Source organism: Musa acuminata, chromosome BXJ3-5 (genome assembly GCF_036884655.1).
Source record: "Musa acuminata AAA Group cultivar baxijiao chromosome BXJ3-5, Cavendish_Baxijiao_AAA, whole genome shotgun sequence".
Classification (NCBI taxonomy): Eukaryota; Viridiplantae; Streptophyta; class Magnoliopsida; order Zingiberales; family Musaceae; genus Musa; species Musa acuminata.
The window spans coordinates 7,365,583-7,385,378 of record NC_088353.1 but is presented as its reverse complement, the minus strand read 5'-3'; the positions used below and the strand labels follow the sequence as shown (position 1 = coordinate 7,385,378).

The following is a 19,796-nucleotide window of genomic DNA, read 5'->3' as shown; positions in this document are numbered from 1 at the left end:
ATGCATTTCTATGTTAATTATATTTTTCCTTCATTTATGGTACAATATCATCAACTTTCATATGTTGGGACCAATTCCTTAAATCTCTTGAAATCATGGAGAGTTAGCAATATTATTCAGGAAATATTCAATCACTATATATATATATATATATATATATATTAAATCTCTTGAAATCATGGAGAGTTAGTAATATTATTCGGGAATAAAATACCTAAATTACAAGCGGGTACCGACGAATCGTCCCAATAACTTTCTCGTCTTACGTGTCCATTCGTGAGTCGCCGACGGTATTGGGGGGCCCACACGAACCCATCGTCACGTGTCAGCCACGAGAGAGAACGTGACGACGATGATTAGGGTTCGTCTTCTCTGATACATGATGAATCGACGCGCTCGCCTGGCGTTCAAGTATCGCAGAAGGTTGGAAGGAGAAGAATACTCGATCGCTATCTACATCCGTTGCAGGTAAAGGGAGAGTTAGGAAAGGATCAAGAAGGACAGGATGAGGTTCGTGATGGAATTCGCGGAGAATCTGATCCTGCGGATGATGGAGGACCCTCGGAAGCGGGACGAGGCGCAGCGGAAGCACATCTACGAGATGCGGGAGCGGTGCGAGAAAACAAAGGCCAACTGGAGCCTCCCCCTCCGCCCCTACGGCTTCTGGACCTTCGATCGCTTCAACGCCCAGCTGAGAAGCGACCCCCAGATCAGCCAGGCATTCGGCCGCCGCGACCCCTACGACGACCTCCTCCTTGACGAGCCCTCCGATGTCCCTCCCTCCCGCTCGTCCTCTAAATGATCTGGTCCATCGATCGGTATGACCCCGACCCTCTTCATCTCTTCTCTTATTCTTTTTGGAACGACGACGGATTCGATTCTGGTTCTTTGTTTGCAAGGGTTTTCTTTATCTATATAATAAAGGAGAGATTTTTAGGACTCAATAACGCTCCTCAGCCCGTCGCTCCCTATGTATATATGGCTCTCTGGTCGAGATCCTATTCTAGGTTTCGTTGCAAGTCCGAACTAGAATCTATAGGCTAAAGATCATATTTTGCTTGCGGATATTGGGTGTGGTAGGAACTGCTTTAGGTAGTAATCTCTATGGTTGATAAACGATTTTAGGTAGTAGAAAATGAAGATCTAACTCCATTTTATGATCTCTCTTCAGACTACATTCTATGAAGTTGATAAACGAGGATTGCTCTGTTCTTTCGTATAACTTCCTGATGTGATACCTGATTTTGTGTTCTTACTGTTATTTAGCGTTTTCTCTGTGTTTGCTGGTGGAACCTAATTATGATACTCAATCCTTGAATTGTGCAATTTAGTCATTAGTTTGTCATCTAACTTTAAATGTATGAATAACCTTTGATCGAAATTGACCTCTCGGAGACCATAATCTAGGGTTTTGGTGACTAGTCCAGAATTGGAATCTTGATGCCAAAGAAACTTAATTGTCTGTGGCCGAGTAATCTCTAAGCCTTGTTAAGGACCTTAGTCTCTTCTTGAGATCTATTTTCAGTGTGTTATACTAAGATGATAAATGGGGTTCTATCTGTCTCTGTGTGTGTGTGTGTGTGTATTGATGTACATATTATGAAATTTCAATGTCATATCATTTTTTGTGCTCTTAATGTTATGTCTAACCTGGAAATCATCTTACTGGTCTAACCGAGTTAGACCTTATATCACAATCTAATACTTCTTTCTATCAGCTTTCGGTCATTGGGGTCTCCATTATTGTTTGAAGTTGGATTTAATGATTTATAAGTTCCTTTCAACTAGTTTCATGGATCCTGTAGCTTTTCTTTGCTGTCGTTCCCTGTACATTCTTTTTGGAACGGTTTAGAGTGTTCTCTTTCTGATCATCAGATATCGTTTGAACGAGAAATTGTGATGGAATATCTGACTAGGAACAACTTGAAATGTGCACAAACTGTAAGATCGAATTTTCTTAGGAAACAAGGATCAATGAAGCGATAGAAATTCTTATAGTCACCATTTACCAGAATCCTGAACAAGGTTAGCAAGAGATTGTTATGCAGGAAACCTTAAGTGGGTATTGAGACAATTTGAGAATTAGAAGCTAATCAGAATCATATGGAAAACATCAACTGGGGATCTGAAAGGTGGCAAACCCCAAAGATGGAAGGCCATAAAGTCCCTTTTGTTTCACTAGACTTTTCTTTTTTCTTTCTCTGGTTCATGTAGCTTGATAAACTTGTCAATTATAGGATCACCCATCGGTGGATATTGGAAGTAGGCAGAGAAATGGGCTGCTTACGTCTGGGTCATAGTTTAGATACTAGAAAACTGGTATATCAAAGATCAAATTGAGAGACAAAAGTGAAAATGCGGATCAACTCTAGGGTGGATCCATGATATCAGGGGATTTCTTAAGAATTGAATGGATCTTCTGATTAATCTACAGATCACTTTGATCTCATTAGAAATTAGGTTTTTGCATCCAAAATGGGGTTGAAGTGAATCAGATAGATTCTTTTATCAGATGCCTGTTGCTTTGCCTTTGCAATTTTATTTTGAGATTTTGGTATCATGTAGTTCTTCCCCTTTTTGTGCATGGTAGCAAAGGAAACAATCCATAGCATTCAAATTTCACCTTTTGCATTTGTTTAAAGAGCCTTATAATTGTAAAGGCTCGGGCATTAATGTGAACTTTAATGTGGTTGCTAATTTTGCCTTGACTTTTACCTTTAGCAGATTGTTGAATGGGGTCTCTAGCCTGCTCCTATGGGTGCTACTCCAGTTAATTTTTAAGAAATTTCAAGTTGATTTGGGAAAATGGTTTCTGTGTGAATGTGTTCTGCATAGCACTTTAAGGTCCAGTCCTTGACTTATTTACTTCTGAAGGAAAACCCATGTAGTTCAAATTTTAATTGTAAGTGTCGACAATTGAAATTAGTTTAACTCCCAACCCCTGATCTGAAGTGGGAGTTACCGTATAACCCTTCCCAAGTAGATTTAAACTCTTAGCAGTTATACATCATATAGTTTTAATAGCATATATATAAAATGTTACTAGTCTAGAAAGGTTATCGATGTCTTATTATAGAGGTGAAAATTTTAAAATATACAATATTTTTTTTCAGATTACAAGCTGGGCAGCTTAAAGAGACTGAAATCGTTTAGGTCACAGTTTGTGTCTGCATCAAATTGTATTTTGCTCTGTGATTCTTCTTTCTTATATCGATAGCTTACCTATAGAAATAATTTGCAAAATGCTGAAAGTCTGTGCATGTGGATTTGCTATGATTTTATGGATGTCACTCTTTGATTTTATTGGCTGTTTCCTGTATCTTTCTCTACTTTTTATTAGTTTGATACCTTGTATAAATAGGGCTCGAGCCAAAGTATATTAGGTTCTCAAGTGTAGATTAAAAGATACTTGTTGACTTATTGTTTGTTACAGATTTATGACTAGTTAACTCAAAGTTACAACCACTAAGTTATGCGCGGCAAATGTTGTCACTGGAACTTGAGTGATTGTGAAGTCACATCATCGTTCATTTCATATTTTTTGCTGTGTCCACTCAATTGCACAATTAATGAGTCTGAAACAGTGTGATTATTTTTTATCTGGCATATCTGAATCTTAAATCTTCAATCATATTCAATATCTTCAAGTTTTTGACATTTTATTGTTCTGATGACTAATCAGGTACTTTTCTTAGCCTTTTGTGACAACTTCGCTCAAAGACAATAACATAAATGTTTGTTCAGTTTGGATGAAGCCGTGAACAATCCTGTGTGTCTATGCAAGAAGACATAAGCATGATCATATGAGCTGGCTGTAATGAACCATGTTTTGTACTTGTCAAAATGTTCTGCATTTGGCTACAGTCTCTTAATAAGTACACTCATTTGGCTGTGTCAAAACAAGTGTTTTGCTTTTACCTTTAATATATCGCAGCAATGTTGAGGAAAGATTCCTTTGTTCAGGTTAGTACTCAGGTGGGCTAAATCTCTCTTGGATGCTTTAGGTAAGTACTGCTGCAAAGTCTGGGACTTGTATAGTTACCATAGTAGAAACTAAGGGATAGGCAAAAGAAATCAAATATAAAATGATCGTTTATTTTCATCAATGCATTATGACATTGAAATGATTAGTGGATGCATTATTCATTTTGCAATATGGCATGTCGTAAAGATTAGCTAGCAAGTCGATTTGGTTTTTTTTTTTTTTCTTTCTCATGCATTACTTTTCTCATTTTCTTTCCATTTATCTTGGTCCATATCAATGCTTGTTTGGTTTGTACTGGTTGATATTTACATATCTGAGATCAAATGGAGATGGTCTGGTCCAACATATTCTTAAAAACCTTAAAAACTGGGTAAACTAAGTAAGTGTGGTTCTTGTGACCCCTTTTCTATTTTGGTTTATTTAATAAATCAAATTATGATGTACTTTTCGAAGATATTTACATCTATCCAACCCACTTGAATCGGATTAGGATTAGGGTTCCTAGACACAGTGAAGAAGGCTTCAGACATGACTTCCTGGTTCACATGGTGTGCATCCTAGACACAGTGGTAGATACAGTGAAGAAGGCTTTGGACATTAGTTCCAGGTTCATGTGCTGTAGGGCCTTGCATTCTGCATGTTGCAAAGCATTGCAGAGCTTTGAATCATTTGAAGGTTGCTGCATTGACTAGAAAGTTAGGTGGGAATGGCCCAGAGGACACAAGACTGCCTTCTTTTTGACTATAAAGATGTATGGTTCTGCATCTCCTACTCTTGTCCCTTGTTTTGCACCACTACCACAATCTAAAGCTCACCAAATATGACTTGCAACAGATGATATCATCTTAGACTTGCAGGTGTGCATGATGTTCTCTACCTATCCACCTCTTTCGGTTTCAGGTATAGACAACCTTTTGTTCCATATGGGTTACATAGGCGCGCGACGATGACTTCATCAAGCTTCTATCACAAATTTTGCTTAAACTACAAAACTTTCAAGCTAGGATTTAATGGGGAAAGTGTCCTCACTCACAAGCAGTGTCTATGTACAAAAAGCATGCTTCCATGAAATCATGAGAAAGATGCACTTAAATATACATGTTAGATTCATAGAGATCACTCAAGCAGGGTGACATTATCTCTTCCTCGAGCATCTGCAAGACCCTACTCATGGTAGGGCGGTCCTCCGGAACAGCGTCTGTGCACATTGTAGCTATGTCAAGGATTGCTTCTACTGCTTCGGCATCTACATTACTGCAGTGTTCATCAACAATTTCCTCCAGACGATGGCCTTCTCCCAGTGTATTCAGCTGCGAATGTACATATAAAGTGAGCCACTATCAAGATTTCCATGGAAGATGTGATGATGATTGGTGAAAGAATAAGGAAATAGGAGTGTTTTGATCACCCAGCCAACAATGTTCAATCCTCTTCTAACGAAGGATGGATCTGTAGGCCTTTTCCCTGTCACCAACTCCAACAGGAGCACACCGAAGGAGTATACATCTGACTTCTCTGTTGCACGTCCATTTTGCAGGTACTCTGGAACACAGGAGTAGTACTATTTGTCAAACAAACCAATGGGTGACTTCAGCTGGCTTGGTCTAAACTTTGACATCAAATCCAGTCATCATTTACTCTTTGCACAAAAAATAAGAAGAAAAGAATACTGCATTCGTTAACCTAACTTCAATCCAAAACTAAGATCTAAACCAGCACAGCTTCATGATTAGCTCTGACAAGTTTCCAAAGTAATCGATAATCGTACACTGAGTAATTTATGTAACAGTATGTATTATCTGAGAATACTAAGGTCAGCTTGTTTTTAGGATAGAAATTTTATGAAGCTTTCACAAGACACTAATGCAAATGAATGAAATCATGCAAGGAAGGAAGTAGCATACCAGGTGCGAGATAGCCGAAAGTACCAGCAACTACTGTAGTGATACGTGCATCACCGTCTACGAGCAGCTTGGCAAGACCGAAATCAGATACATGAGGCTCCAGGCTTCTATCAAGTAAAATGTTACTGGATTTGATATCCATGTGAACGATCCTGGGAGTGCAGTCATGGTGCAAGTATGCCAATCCTCTTGCGGAGCCAAGAGCAATCTTCATACGTGCGTTCCAATTCAAGGGTTGTTCTTCATCACTATTTTCTGAATTTAGAAATTTAGAGTCGATACACAAATTTTAGACATTTTCTTGACCTTTTTTGTTGGATCTATTGATACATTCCAATGTCATGTCCCAGGCAACTATGCAATTCCCAGAGTAACATTCATAATAGAGAAACAGCAGTCAAGAAATATTTTGAAAGGATATTCTGATTGATTTATCCAATTCAAAACCTCTACGATATATGATCTTTTAACATGAAAATGGAAAAGAAATATCTTGCCAGAGTTGCTTACCATGAAGATACTGGTCTAGACTCCCCAAGGCCAAGTGATCACAAATGAGAAGCCTTGCAGATGGGAGCCTGCAATAGCCTCGAAGATCGACAAGGTTAATGTGTTTGATGCTGCCCAATGTCTCGAGCTCCCTCTCAAAAATTTGATCGGATCCTTCACGGTTGCGATTGATCTTTTTCACAGCAAAAACACTATTATCATCCATTACCATCTTGTAGACTGTACCAAATCCTCCAGAGCCAATTACATCGTCTTCATTGAGTAGCTCCAGCTTATTTATGATTTCCTGGGATGAATATGGGAGGTTTCCGTGGAAAGTGATGAGCTTGGTGCCTAAATGGATTGAAATTAATACAATTAAGTTTTAACATTTTGAGGGATAATAGGAGAGATGCAGTGACACAATATATAGCTTACCGGCATCTTGAACAAGATCTTCATCAACTTTTACATAGTTCCCAGTAAATCTTCCCTTTCTTGATAACAAGCAGATCCAAAGGAATCCAAGGATTGCAACTAAGGCAAGGGCCATGGTAGTCACAGCACCAATTATAATCCCATTCAGAAAACGTGATGATCTTTTCTGTGTGATCGATGAGATTCCTGACAAGTTACCATGGGAGGTTGAAGACAAATTCAGGATGCCAAATGAAAAATGGTCAGTCAATCCTCCTATTATTCTGAAAAATAAAAGGAATGGAGTGGAAAATGTTTCATTTCTGAAACATGCCTGAAGAAGCAAAAGTATCGGCATGTGGTAGCACTGCAGGAAAGCCCAATGTACCACGACAAATTTTTTGAATTGGCAAGCCACACAGTTCTAGATTCCCGACAAACCTGCATTAACTTTGCAACCCCGTTCAAAATTTGTATTACAGGTATGCTACATGAACATAAACACTCAGAGATAAGTGACAGGAAACTTCTTGCCGAAAGAAAACTTGCACTTCAGCTAATTTAAATCATATGACGATGTGCTTCTGAAAGGATGCCAGGTCAGAGGAGGAAAGAAAGAGCTCAAGTATGTATGACTCACGAAGTGTTTCTGAAAGTTCCAAGGACTCCAACAGTTGGAATTTCACCAGAGAAGAAGTTGGTTGATAGATTTCTGCAGATGAAAGGATCAGAGTCAAACAGCTTACATTCACAAAAAGAAGATGGTGAGCCAACAATAGTTGCATCAAAACACTCACAGAAAGCGCAGTTCAGACAGATGACCGATAGATGGAGGAATCGCACCCCTCAACAGATTACTTGACAAATCCCTACATTTTTCCACATCGTCCACAAAAAACTGAGAAAAAGCACAATCACAGAGCAGAAGAGCAGCAAGAGATTAGAGAAAGTACAGGATGGTGAGGTGCACAAGTTCTCCGATCTCAGGTGGAATGCTTCCTTGAAGGTAATTAGCTCTCAGATACCTTGAGAAAGGAAGGAAATGCGGCAGATTGATGCAGCCAACAGCAAATAATCAAGTGTACATCATTGAAGAACACAATGTAGCATATTCTCGCAACCAATAAACAATAATCAAATGGACACCATCAATAACTAAACAGAGTAAAAGGACAAAACACACATACACAGAGATGGAGAGACAATAAAAAAGCAACATACAGTGCTCTGAGCTCAGTGCAGCTCTTGATCTCAGGTGGAATGGGCCCGTGCAAGCTGTTCTGATGCAACGCCCTGCCAAAGTAATCCTTGTAATAATTGTTTCACCAAGTAATGTGTTTCAATGTTAGGGAAGAAGAACACTGTTTAATATATCTTATTTGGAATGGCGACCGAAACAGGTTCCGAAAACTAAAAAAGCAGCCTTTTTTCCTATTCCAGTGCTATATCTGCTTACAATCAAGGTTATCATACGCATTCAAAGATGTCTTGAGAAGGACAAAAAAAGGGGAAGAAAGCAATGGGTTTTACAGCCTCTGAAGCCTTCGGAGCCGACCGATGCTGGGGGAGATGATGCCGCCGAGCTGCATGTAGGGCAAGTTACTGCCACAGAACAGGGAGGGATCAGAAGGAGCACGCTGGTGGAGAAGACGCAGCGGAGAGAGAGAGAGAGAGAGAGCAAACATGGAGCGGACGGTGAGGTCGGAGAGGTGGCAGGTGACGCCGAGCCAGGAGGAGCAGGGGTCAGGATCGGTGGGCCGCCAGCTCCGCAGCAGCTGCTTGGAGTCGCTGAAGCCCAGCTTGAGTTCCAGCAGAGCTTCCCCTGCCAACCCACACTCATTCACTCACTCCATTTCTCCACGAGGAAGAAGAAGAAGAAGAAGAAGAAGAAGAAGAAGAAGAAGAAGAAGAAGTGTTACCATCAGGAGTCAAGGCGCGAGCGAAGTGGAGTAGGAAGGTGAGAGCACAAACGAGTGAAGCTGAGACTGACAGGGCGCGACAACAGATCCACCATGGGCTTACCATGATGGTGCATTGCCTCTCCATTTGCTGCTTTCCTGGCTTTGGCCGATTTGTTGGAGTGAAGCAGGAGATGGAGTTGCAAAGAGAGAGAGAGAGAGAGAGAGAGATTGTGGATGGGGAGGGTGCGGTGAAGGGTAGAGTATTAATTGGGCGTGCGAGCTTCTCTTAATGATGAGAAATAATAAGCCTGAGAGAGAGAGAGAGAGAGAGGGGGCAGGCAAGGAGGGTCCACAGGGAACAGGGCGTCGAGAATCGTGCGGGGCGGAGGATTTCGATTCAAATTATATTTATATATATATATATATATATATATATACAAAATTACATATATAAATCCCTCTGAAATAATTAATTTATTAGATTTATCTCTCTAAATCTAAATTTGTCGCTAATATTCCTGCAAATCTTAAGAACCTGTAGTTATTTTTATTAGTTGACTGGTAGCCCGAAGCTGTCAATACTCGAATTTATAATAATATTCCTTAAATTTTTTAAAAAAATGGTACATAAAATAATTGATGAAAGTAATAAGGTGTATTTTTTTAAATTTATTAATACGATGATTAATAATATTTAAGCTGCATTTATCGCACGGATGTCTGATAATAAATGAGAAGAAAGTAATTACTGTACGGTGAAATTTCAAAATCATTTCTTGATATTTACTCGTATATTTATAGAGAGAGAGAGAGAGGGGGCGGATATTAATGTCGGGAGTGATGAACCAGCCCTGGAATGATCCCCGGTGTCACGCAAATGCGTGCGGGACCCGCATGGCTGGAACTGGTGAGATCACCCATGAACTGTTCCAGGGCTGACTCGTCCATACCGTCGTTTACAATTAGGAAGGACGACATCCACCGGCCGGATGCACGGTACCCGGGGGCTTTGGATGCTTCTGCCCGCACGTGCGAAGCGTGAGAGGCGGATACCCGGCGAATCGGGCGTCTCCGGTAATCGTTGCTTCGCTAACGGGAAGCATCGTTTGAGACCCAAGGCTGTGGTGAACAAGGTGACCATGGAACTCTCTTCTACTTGAGCATGGTCTTGCCGACTCCTCATTGAGGGCCTTGTTTCTTGCTTGCAAGGGCGGTGGGGCGGTGGGCGGCACCGGTTTCCATTTCCGATGTGGAATCTCTCGTTCCTTCTCTGTTTAGTCACAGAGAGTATCGCGTCGCTTATATGTTTCTTCTTAAACTCGACTCAGAGTACTGTTCATCTGGATAAAGGTATCACCTTGCAATAATTTGCATCGTCTTCTCAGCCTACATGGCTATAATGCTTGTTATGTACTGCCTTTCAAGTTTATGTGAAAATTGTTAGAATTTTAAGAGTCATGTATAATTAAATATATTAAGTCATTATTTTGATTAGTTAAAATTAAAATAATCTAATTAAAGTAAAGTTATTTGACTAAAGAACATAATTGTTATGAAAATTAATTGTGTGGATACCACCGGTCATATTCCTAATTTAATGACGAGATAAATTAGGAATATTAAACTCTCGAGACATAATTGTAGATTCATCAATTATGAATACAATCATAATTGTAGATTCATCAGTTATGAGTATAAATAAGGTTATGGTCCCCGGTTGTAGTATCGAATGAAAATTCTCTTCACCCGTCAAAGAAAAATCTAAAGTTCAAAAGATACTCTGCAATTGGAAGACTAAATCACTAATCAATTCAGAAAATACTCTAATGGATTCATCAGGTACGCTTTCGTATTAATATGTTTATTAATTATTGTAGGATTTCATACATATTATAGTGGATTAAATAAGTTTTATGTAAATATTCTTAATCCATTATTTTGGATCTATAAAGTATATTTTTGAATCAAGATGAAGATTTTGATTCTATAAAACAATTGTTTGATCCATATTTGATATGTTAAAAGAACCCCAACAAGTAGTATCAGGCCATCCTACAATGATTGATGAACATTTAAGCTTTTTTCTCATGAATTTTAATGATGTTTTCATCAATATTTTAAAGTAATTTGGTTCTATCATCGTTGGGAAAGATGATAGTTTTATGTAATCATGCTATTTTGAAGTGATTTGGTTCTATTATCGTTGGAAAAGATTATGGTTTTATATAATCATGCTACAGTATGCTTCACATTCAATTCAGTGCCTTTTTCTGATGTGATATCAGTTTAATTTTGGATTATCTTTTCCACTTTGTGTCTTTTCCTATTCATCAATGTGTAAAAATTCATTTTTTGCACTACAAGGCATAAATTTCCTAAATTCTTTTTGGATTTTATCTAATTAATATGAATGTAATTAATTAGATATTATTACAATATTATGTTGGTTTAATAATATTATTACAATATTATGTTGGATTAAACATAATATTGGTTCTATAAAGTTGTTTGTTGACATAAATTGAATGATTTACATGCTTTAAATATTTTAGTCAACAAATTAAGATCAAACCAATTTGACTAATATGGTCCAAATTCAATTAGTGATTGTTTAATATTAGATTGAGTAATTTAATATATGAAGTCGTCAAAGTGACCTCTCATATATAACATTTCTCATGAAAATATTAAATGTAGTGTGTATTTACATCCATGCGGTAATTATCCGGCCCAAAGGAAGGTTAATGACTGGCAGAATTTTATACATACTTGTAATGGTAATACGTGATAATTATAAAGTTATACATGTAAATGATAAATCAATCCAAAGATGGGTTTTTCATTTGACATGCCTTATTATCAGTATTTGATCATTACAACAAGACTACCACTAGCAATTAATATTGAAGTCCAAAGACAAGATATTAATGTTGCACTTGGTATCTTAAGATGAGTTATATCATTATTTGAATTTACTTAAGTTTATGGTAATAAATATGAGCATAATTTCTGGTTATCTGTTGTTATCTTATTTAGATTCTCTTATAAAAATATCTGCTAACCTCAATCCAGTACTGGTTTTAAACGAAACCAACTTTAAGGGCAAGAAAAGAAAACACAAATGTGGAAAGAATGAGACTGATAAGGGTCCAGTATAGAAGAAACAAAATAAGGATGATACTTGTTTCTTCTGCAAGAAATCTGGGCATTTAAAGAAGGACTGTGCTAAATATCATGCTTGGCATGCTAAAAAGAGAACATTCCTTACTTTGGTTTATTCAGAAGTCAATTTAACTTCAGTACCTAGAAACACTTGGTGGTTAGACTCCGGTGCAACAACTAACATCAGTGTATCAATGCAAGGTTGCCTAAGCTACCGAAGGCCCAATAACGCTGAGAGAAGCATTTATGTGGGGGACGAAAAATCGATAGATGTGAAAGCTATAGGCATATTTAGATTGTTATTATGTACCGGATATTATTTGGATTTAAAAGATACTTTTATTGTACAGTCATTTAAACGGAACTTAATTTCTGTTTCTTATTTGGACAAATCTGGTTATTCTTGTTTATTTGGAAACAATCAATTTACTTTGTCTTTAAATTCAAATATGATTGGAACTGGTTCACTTATGACTTATGACAATCTACATTTACTTGATACTATAGCATTCTATCATGAAACCTTGAATGCAGAATTGCGAGGTACTAAATATAAAATTGAAAATTCTGGTATATTATAGCATAAACGTTTGGGTCATATCTCTAGAAATAGAGTTGAAAGACTTGTGTCAGATGGGATTCTTGATCCCATTGACTTATCAGGTCTAGATGTTTGTGTTGAATGCATTAAAGGTAAACAAACCAAACCTAAGAGATCAGGTGCATATAGAGCTACAGACGTCTTAGAATTGATACAAACAGATATTTGTGGACCATTTCCTACACCTTCATGGAATGGTCAATGATACTTTATATTATTCATAGACGATTACTCTAGATATGTATACCTGTATTTGATACATGAAAAATCTCAATCTTTGGATGTGTTCAAAGCATTTAAAGCTGAAGTTGAAAATCAACTCAGCAAAAGGATAAAAAGCGTCAGATCTGACCGTGGAGGGGAATATTACGACAGAAATGACGGCTCAGGTGAACAACGTCCAGGACCATTTGCTTTATACCTAGAGGAGTGTGGAATTGTCCCTCAATATACAATGCCTGAGTCACCTAGCATGAATGGTGTAGCTGAAAGACGAAACTGCACACTTAAGGATATGGTAAGAAGTATGATTTCTCAATCTACTTTGCCAGAGTCACTCTGGGGAGAAGCAATAAAAACTGCAGCTTACATTCTTAATAGAGTACCAACTAAAGCAACTGCAAAAACTCCTTATGAACTTTGGACTAGGAGAAAGCCTAGTTTAAGACACTTTCATATACGGGGTTGTCCAGCTGAGGCAAGGCCTTACAGGCCTAATGAAAATAAATTGGAACCCCGAATAATGAACGGTTACTTTATTTGTTATTCTGAGCGATCTAAGGGGTATAAATTTTATGATCCCAAATCAAGAAATATTTTTGAGACAGGTATTGCTACATTCTTTGAGGATATTGAGTTTGGGAGGAGAAATAAGATTAAAGACTTTACCTTCGAGGAAGAATTGGTTCAGTATGATCTGATTCATATAGTTGTTACTAATATGGCAAAATCTATACCTCAAAAGGATATAGTCATTTCAACTCGTATGAAGAAATTATTCATAAGGAACAAACTCAACATCCTCAAGAATCTGTGCCGCAAGAGCCAATATCTTTGCAACGATCCACTAGGGAAAGAAGGAGTACCATTTCGGATGATTATATGATATTTCTCCAAGAACATGAAGAAAGTAGTGGTATAATAGAAGATGATCCAATCAACTTCCGTCAAGCCATGGAGGATTCTAATTCGGATAAGTGGATTAAAGCAATGAATCAAGAGTATAAGTCTATGCAAGACAATAAAGTTTGGGAACTTATCCCATTACCAGAAGGTGTGAAACCCATTGGTTGTAAATGGATTTTTAAAACCGAAAGGGATTCTAAAGGTAATGTGGAGAGGTATAAAGCATGTCTTGTGGCAAAGGGCTATGCTCAAAAGGAAGGGATTGACTTTAAAGAGACCTTCTCTCCGGTTTCAACGAATGACCCTTTTAGGACAATTATGGCTCTAGCTGCACATTTTGATTTAGAGCTTCATTAGATGGATGTTAAAACAGCATTTCTCAATGGAAACATTGATGAAATAATTTATATGGTGCAATCAGAATACTTTGTGTCAGGAGACCCAAAGAAAATGGTTTGTAAATTGATAAAATCCATCTATGGACTAAAACAGGCATCCCGTCGGTGGTATCACAAATTTCATCAAGTAATTATCTCATTTGGTTTTGAGATGAACGCTGTTGATGATTGCGTGTATCACAAATTCAGTGGGAGCAAATTCATTTTCCTGATATTGTATGTGGATGATATTCTGCTTGCCACAAATGATATAGGCTTATTGCACGAAACCAAGAGATTTCTATCTAGAATTTTTGAGATTAAAGATCTTGGTGACGCCTCTTTTGTATTAGGAATCCAAATACACCGAGATAGATCCCGAGGTATTCTAGGATTATCACAGAGGAGCTATATCGATAAAGTACTCAAAAGGTTTAGCATGCATGATTGTAAATCAGGAGACACCCCTGTCGCAAAGGGAGACAAGTTCAGTCTCAATCAGTGCCCTAAAGGAAATATGGAAACTCAAGAAATGCAGAAGATTCCCTATGCATTAGCTGTAGGGAGTCTAATGTATGCACAAGTTTGTACGCGTCCGGATATAGCGTACATTGTTGGAGTGTTAGGTAGATATTTAAGCAATCTTGGAATGGATCATTGGAAGGCAGCTAAAAGAGTCATGAGATATTTAAAGAGGACAAAAGATCATATGCTCACATATAGGAGATCAGATAATTTGGAGATCATTGGGTATTCTGACTCCGATTTTGCTGGATGCCAAGACAATAGGAAATCCACTTCGGGCTACATTTATATGTTGGCTGGTGGGGCGATTTCTTGGCGTAGTGCCAAGCAATCTCTTATTGCTTCTTCCCCTATGGCAGCGGAATTTGTAGCATGTTTTGAGACGTCTAATCATGGAATTTGGCTGAGGAATTTTGTCACAGGGCTGCAAATAGTACAAGGGATTGAAAGACCACTAAAGATATACTGTGATAACAAATCAGTTGTTTTATACTCCAACAACAATAGGAGCTCGACTAAGTCAAAGCACATTGACATCAAGTTCCTAGTTGTGAAAGAAAGGGTACAAAGTAAACAAATTTCTATAGAACATTTGGGAACAAACTTTATGTTGGCAGATCCTCTCACAAAAGGTTTACCGCCCAAGGTCTTTCATGAGCATACTGCTCATATGGGTATATCAGAATTTGAGGAAACTTCAGTTTAGTGGGAGCCTATCATATGTTTGTTGTATGTTCTATACCAAATTATGTATTTGTACAGACATATTTTCTGATCAGAAATAAAGCTTCAGTTTATTATACTTTGTACATTATGGCTATTAAAGTTATTAATGATCTCATAAAGATAAAGTTGGACCAGTTGAAAATTGACATGTACATATCACACTCATGTAATTTTCATGCTACACATTTCATAATTGATCTATGTCATTTGGTTATGTTAATATTAGTGATCATTGATGGGTTTAGCTATGATTGATATAGCGAAAATCACTTTGGTCCTATATTAATATGGTTAATGGATGAGATTGTTTTGTATGTCCTGTTTAATAATGACAATAGTTTTGAGCTCATAAAGAATATCACATTTATAAGGATACATATGTGACTCAGTGGGAGATTGTTAGAATTTTAAGAGTCACACATGTATAATTAAATGTGTTAAGCCATTATTTTGATTAGCCAAAATTAAAGTAATCTAATTAAAGTAAAGTTATTTGGCTAAGGGACATAATTATTATAAAAATTAATTATGTGGATACCACCAGTCATATTCCTAACTTAATGACGAGATAAGTTAGGAATATGAAACTCTTGAGACATAATTGTAGATTCATCAGTTATGACTATAAATAAGGTTATGGTCCCCGGTTGTAGTATCGAATGAAGTTTCTATTCACCCGTCAAAGAGAAATCTAAAGTTCAAAAGATACTTTGCAATTGGAAGACCAAATCACTAATCAATTCAGAAAAATACTCTAATGGATTCATCAGGTACGCTTCCGTGTTAATATGTTTATTAATTATTGTAGGATTTTATACATATTATAGTGGATTAAATAAGTTTTATGTAAATATTCTTAATCCATTATTTTGGATCTATAAAGTATGTTTTTGAATCAAGACGAAGGTTTTGATTCTATAAAACAATTGTTTGATCCATATTTGATATGTTAAAAGAACCCCAACAAAAATGCCTAAATAGATCATTGTTCTTAATAAATCTCACTTGGTTCAATTTATATTGAGACCTCTAGATGATTTCGGAATATGATGATTGTTTATGGTGCATCACACTCGAGCATTTAAGTGTAACCAGCGACTACATCTGGTTTGGCATTTCCCAGAATGTGCTTTAAGAACGTCCTCGTTGGGATCCTTATCGATAGGATCTTTTGTTGTTCCTCCTGTGTTTGCACCATTCTCAATCGTGTGCGAACCTTCATGAGGGAGGAAGGGAAATTTTCTGCTGTTGCAACAGAGGATAGAGAAAATCTTCACTTCAGATAGCTAGGAAACTAAGGAACACCTTTTACTGCTAGTTGAAATTATCATCGAAAGGTTTCAACGTGCTTAGGCACAAAGAACTAGAAAGCTTTAGCATTATAATATTAGTGTCATGGATTCTGGCACAATGTCTGCCCTTTGGTCTTTACAATGTCTAAGCCTTCAGTAGGCTTCTGATTATAACCCTCTTATTTGCAGCTCTGCTCCTGGAGATACTTCATGGGGTCATGCCTCTCTTCTTTCTTTCACTCTGGAGTGACCACAAACCAGGAAATATAGCAGATTACTCAAGCCCAACATGGCTCTCAGGTAGTACTAGTATTCTACCCTGCCAATGTTAATGTTATCATCCAGATTGCCAGTGCTCCTTCGTATGACAATGATGAGGAAAGCGCACAAATTTATTCCCACCGCTGCTCGCTGCATAATCTCCAGGAATCTACAGGTGAGCCGCCTTCCTTAATCTCCCTTTCACGTTATAGAAAGCTTTGTTCAAGAACCTAGTGATAAGTACGAATTAATACTCGGTTTCATCCGATGACAAGATCAGCTGTAGAAGGGATCTCAAAGCTGACAGATTTTTACTTGAACTGAAGTGTGAAGGGAAGCTATATCACTAATGTATTCTTCCTGGATATTTTGTTGTAATGCAACCAGTCTTTTCCACTTTGTCTTGTGGCGCCGCAGTGAGAATGTTCTCTTCCTGAACACAGCCACAAGGTCCTGCACAACACCTGAGAACACGCTGTTCTTGGGCAGCACAAAGATGATGGGAGGAGCATCCGGCCACCGGGATGCCAAACTGACAAGCCCAGCTGAAGCCTTCTTGTATTTAGACCATAATCGTGAAGGCCGTGACCATGCTGCAGTGGTGTAGTTGTACCAGCTAAAGAAGCTGCTGTGGCCACACTGCTCCTGCTTTATGGTGCAGTCAAATCGGTCGATGCCGAAGACTTCGCAGGGGTGAACGCTGGTGGAGCCGAGACAAAGGAGGCGAGGCAGAGGAATAGCGCCCACCCACTGAGAATAGAATGGAAGAGGCCCAAACACCGAGTGCCTTGTTCCACTTGTCTACACATCGGAGGACTGCGGCCGTCAGCGTCAGGATCACCATTCCCTGCATGCATCTATCACCTTGATAGATCTAGAAGGTATCACTGTACTACAATATGTTTCAAAACACAGTTGCAATCTTCAATGTATAATTGCATAAAATTTAGGTACGAAAAATATGTACGAATTGACCATGTAAAAAGGACGATGCATTATATATATCTTCTCTATAACTAAATAGATCAAATAAAAAAAAATTACGAGTTAGTGAACTTAGTGATGACTTTTGGCAGATGATTTATAAAAAAAATATCGTATATAGTGAACGAGACTCCTGTCAATATAGAATCCGAAGATAATAAATGATTTATAATAATTAAATACAAACTTGACTTGATCTTTTTCTAACCAACTTATGATTATTGGCCAAATATATGGAAGTGATTTCAAATTGGTTAGTGTTTTTTCCCTTCTTTTTCTCATACATCAACTAGACGGAAGGTGAAGAATTTACTATCAAAGAGATGGTTTCATTCGGTGAAATAATATATATTTATAGTGATTTTGAGGGAGAGATTTTCCTTAATCATATATTTAATTGATCATCAAATCATATATTGGTTGAGGATTAAAACATATAAGAAATGGAAAGTTATTATTCCATATTTGTTTATATTATGATCCTCTATCATGCTCTCCCGTAAGATTGAACTTCCATCAAGGATGTCAATTTTGAGACGATGTAATTGAAATATCCAATGAGTGAATGTCTTTAGGAGAGAATCAACTAATTTATTAGAAGTATGGATATGAGAAACTTGCAGTTGATGTTTGACAATTTGATCTTTGACAAAGTGGAAGTTGATGACAATATGTTTCATACGAGTGTGAAACATCGAGTTAGAGCATAGGTAAGTGACATTGGCATTATCACAGTATATTATTGGAGTGGATTGGGAGGTGATACCAAGTTCATATAGTAGATTGATGACGTAGTTGAGTTTTGTAGTGGTGGTGGTGATGGTCCGGTATTCAACTTTAGTGATGGATCTTACGATTGTGTTCTATTTTTTAGAACTCCAACTAATCAAGTTTGCTCTAAGGAAGAAATTAAGCTGATATAGATGAATAATCATTAGTATTACTTGTTCAATCGGCATTGAGGAAGACATTGAGATGAAGGGATTGATAGAAATAATAGAAGATAAGAATAATAATTGAAGAAGCTTTATTGTAGAAATGAAATAGCTTTAGCTTGAATCTATTAACATGTTCCCTCTCCTATTTATACAGATTAGGAGGAAGAATTTCCCTCAACAGAATAAACAGAATAGAGAGATTTCCTCATATAATTGGGGAAATCTTATCCTCTATCAAGTTGGGGAAATCTTATCTTCTATCATGCCCCCGCAAGATGGTGCTCCTAACAATGATACCAATCTTGGATCGAAAGAATGGTTTAAAGCAAAAGGCTTCGTGAGTAGGGCAAGAGCATATCGTTGTTGCTGTTGCTATGAGGGCATAGGCATTCCCTTCGTTCTCCTTACATCCGCCCTTCGTTCTCCTTAAGTCCGCCGACTGTTGGCAGATCAGCGAAAACTACCACGGCGAGGAAGATGAGGATTGGCCGTGAAGCCTCTCAGGAATGTGGCTGCAGCGGCGTTGGTCGCTGGCCGGCCGAAGACAAAGGCGAAGCTTCGCTTTTCTCAGCGACGTTGGTCGCTGGCCAAAGGTAAGAGCGAAGCTTCGCTTTTCTCACTGCTCTGATACTATGATAAAAAGAATAAAAGATAAGAACAAATATTGAATGAAGCTTTATTAAAGAAGTGAAATAGCTTTAGCTTGAATCTATTAACATGTTCCCTCTCCTATTTATACAGATTAGGAGGAAGAATTTCTCTTAAACAGAATAGAGAGATTTCCTCATATAATTGGGGAAATCTTATCTTCTATCAGGGATGAGTGTTTACGATGAATAAGTTGAGAGTTCCTTTAAGATATCATATGATATATTTTAGTGCTAGCCAATATATAGCGGAGGGCTGATGCATGAATCGTGATAATTTGGTGATTGCAAATAAAATATATAGATATGTAAGAGATAAATATTACAAGAAATCAAGTACTTATTAGTATTATATGAGATTCCTAGTAGAGTTATCATTATATAATCTGAGTGATCGAGTGGATGAGAGTGAGAAAGTAACTTCTTTAATATTTTATATATTTATTTTTAATAATAGATCTC

General features: G+C 37.6%; 2 protein-coding genes across 2 annotated transcripts; one reads left to right on the top strand and one right to left on the bottom strand.

The window, feature by feature from the left end:
* Positions 1-376: 376 nt before the first annotated feature.
* Positions 377-3,948, top strand: LOC103984990 (uncharacterized). Its single transcript, XM_009402592.3, has 2 exons — positions 377-818; positions 3,683-3,948. Exon 1 carries the CDS (start codon positions 506-508, stop codon positions 800-802), a length of 297 nt encoding a protein of 98 aa, XP_009400867.2. The 5' UTR covers positions 377-505; the 3' UTR covers positions 803-818; positions 3,683-3,948.
* Positions 3,949-4,964: 1,016 nt separating this feature from the next.
* Positions 4,965-8,954, bottom strand: LOC103984989 (LRR receptor-like serine/threonine-protein kinase FEI 1). Its single transcript, XM_009402589.3, has 13 exons — positions 8,715-8,954; positions 8,479-8,617; positions 8,326-8,397; positions 8,017-8,088; positions 7,749-7,820; positions 7,593-7,664; positions 7,436-7,507; positions 7,130-7,236; positions 6,817-7,002; positions 6,400-6,732; positions 5,890-6,144; positions 5,394-5,527; positions 4,965-5,295 (listed from the first exon to the last, which is right to left on the bottom strand). Exons 1-13 carry the CDS (start codon positions 8,839-8,841, stop codon positions 5,074-5,076), a joined length of 1,863 nt encoding a protein of 620 aa, XP_009400864.2. The 5' UTR covers positions 8,842-8,954; the 3' UTR covers positions 4,965-5,073.
* Between the last annotated feature and the right edge of the window lie 10,842 nt (positions 8,955-19,796).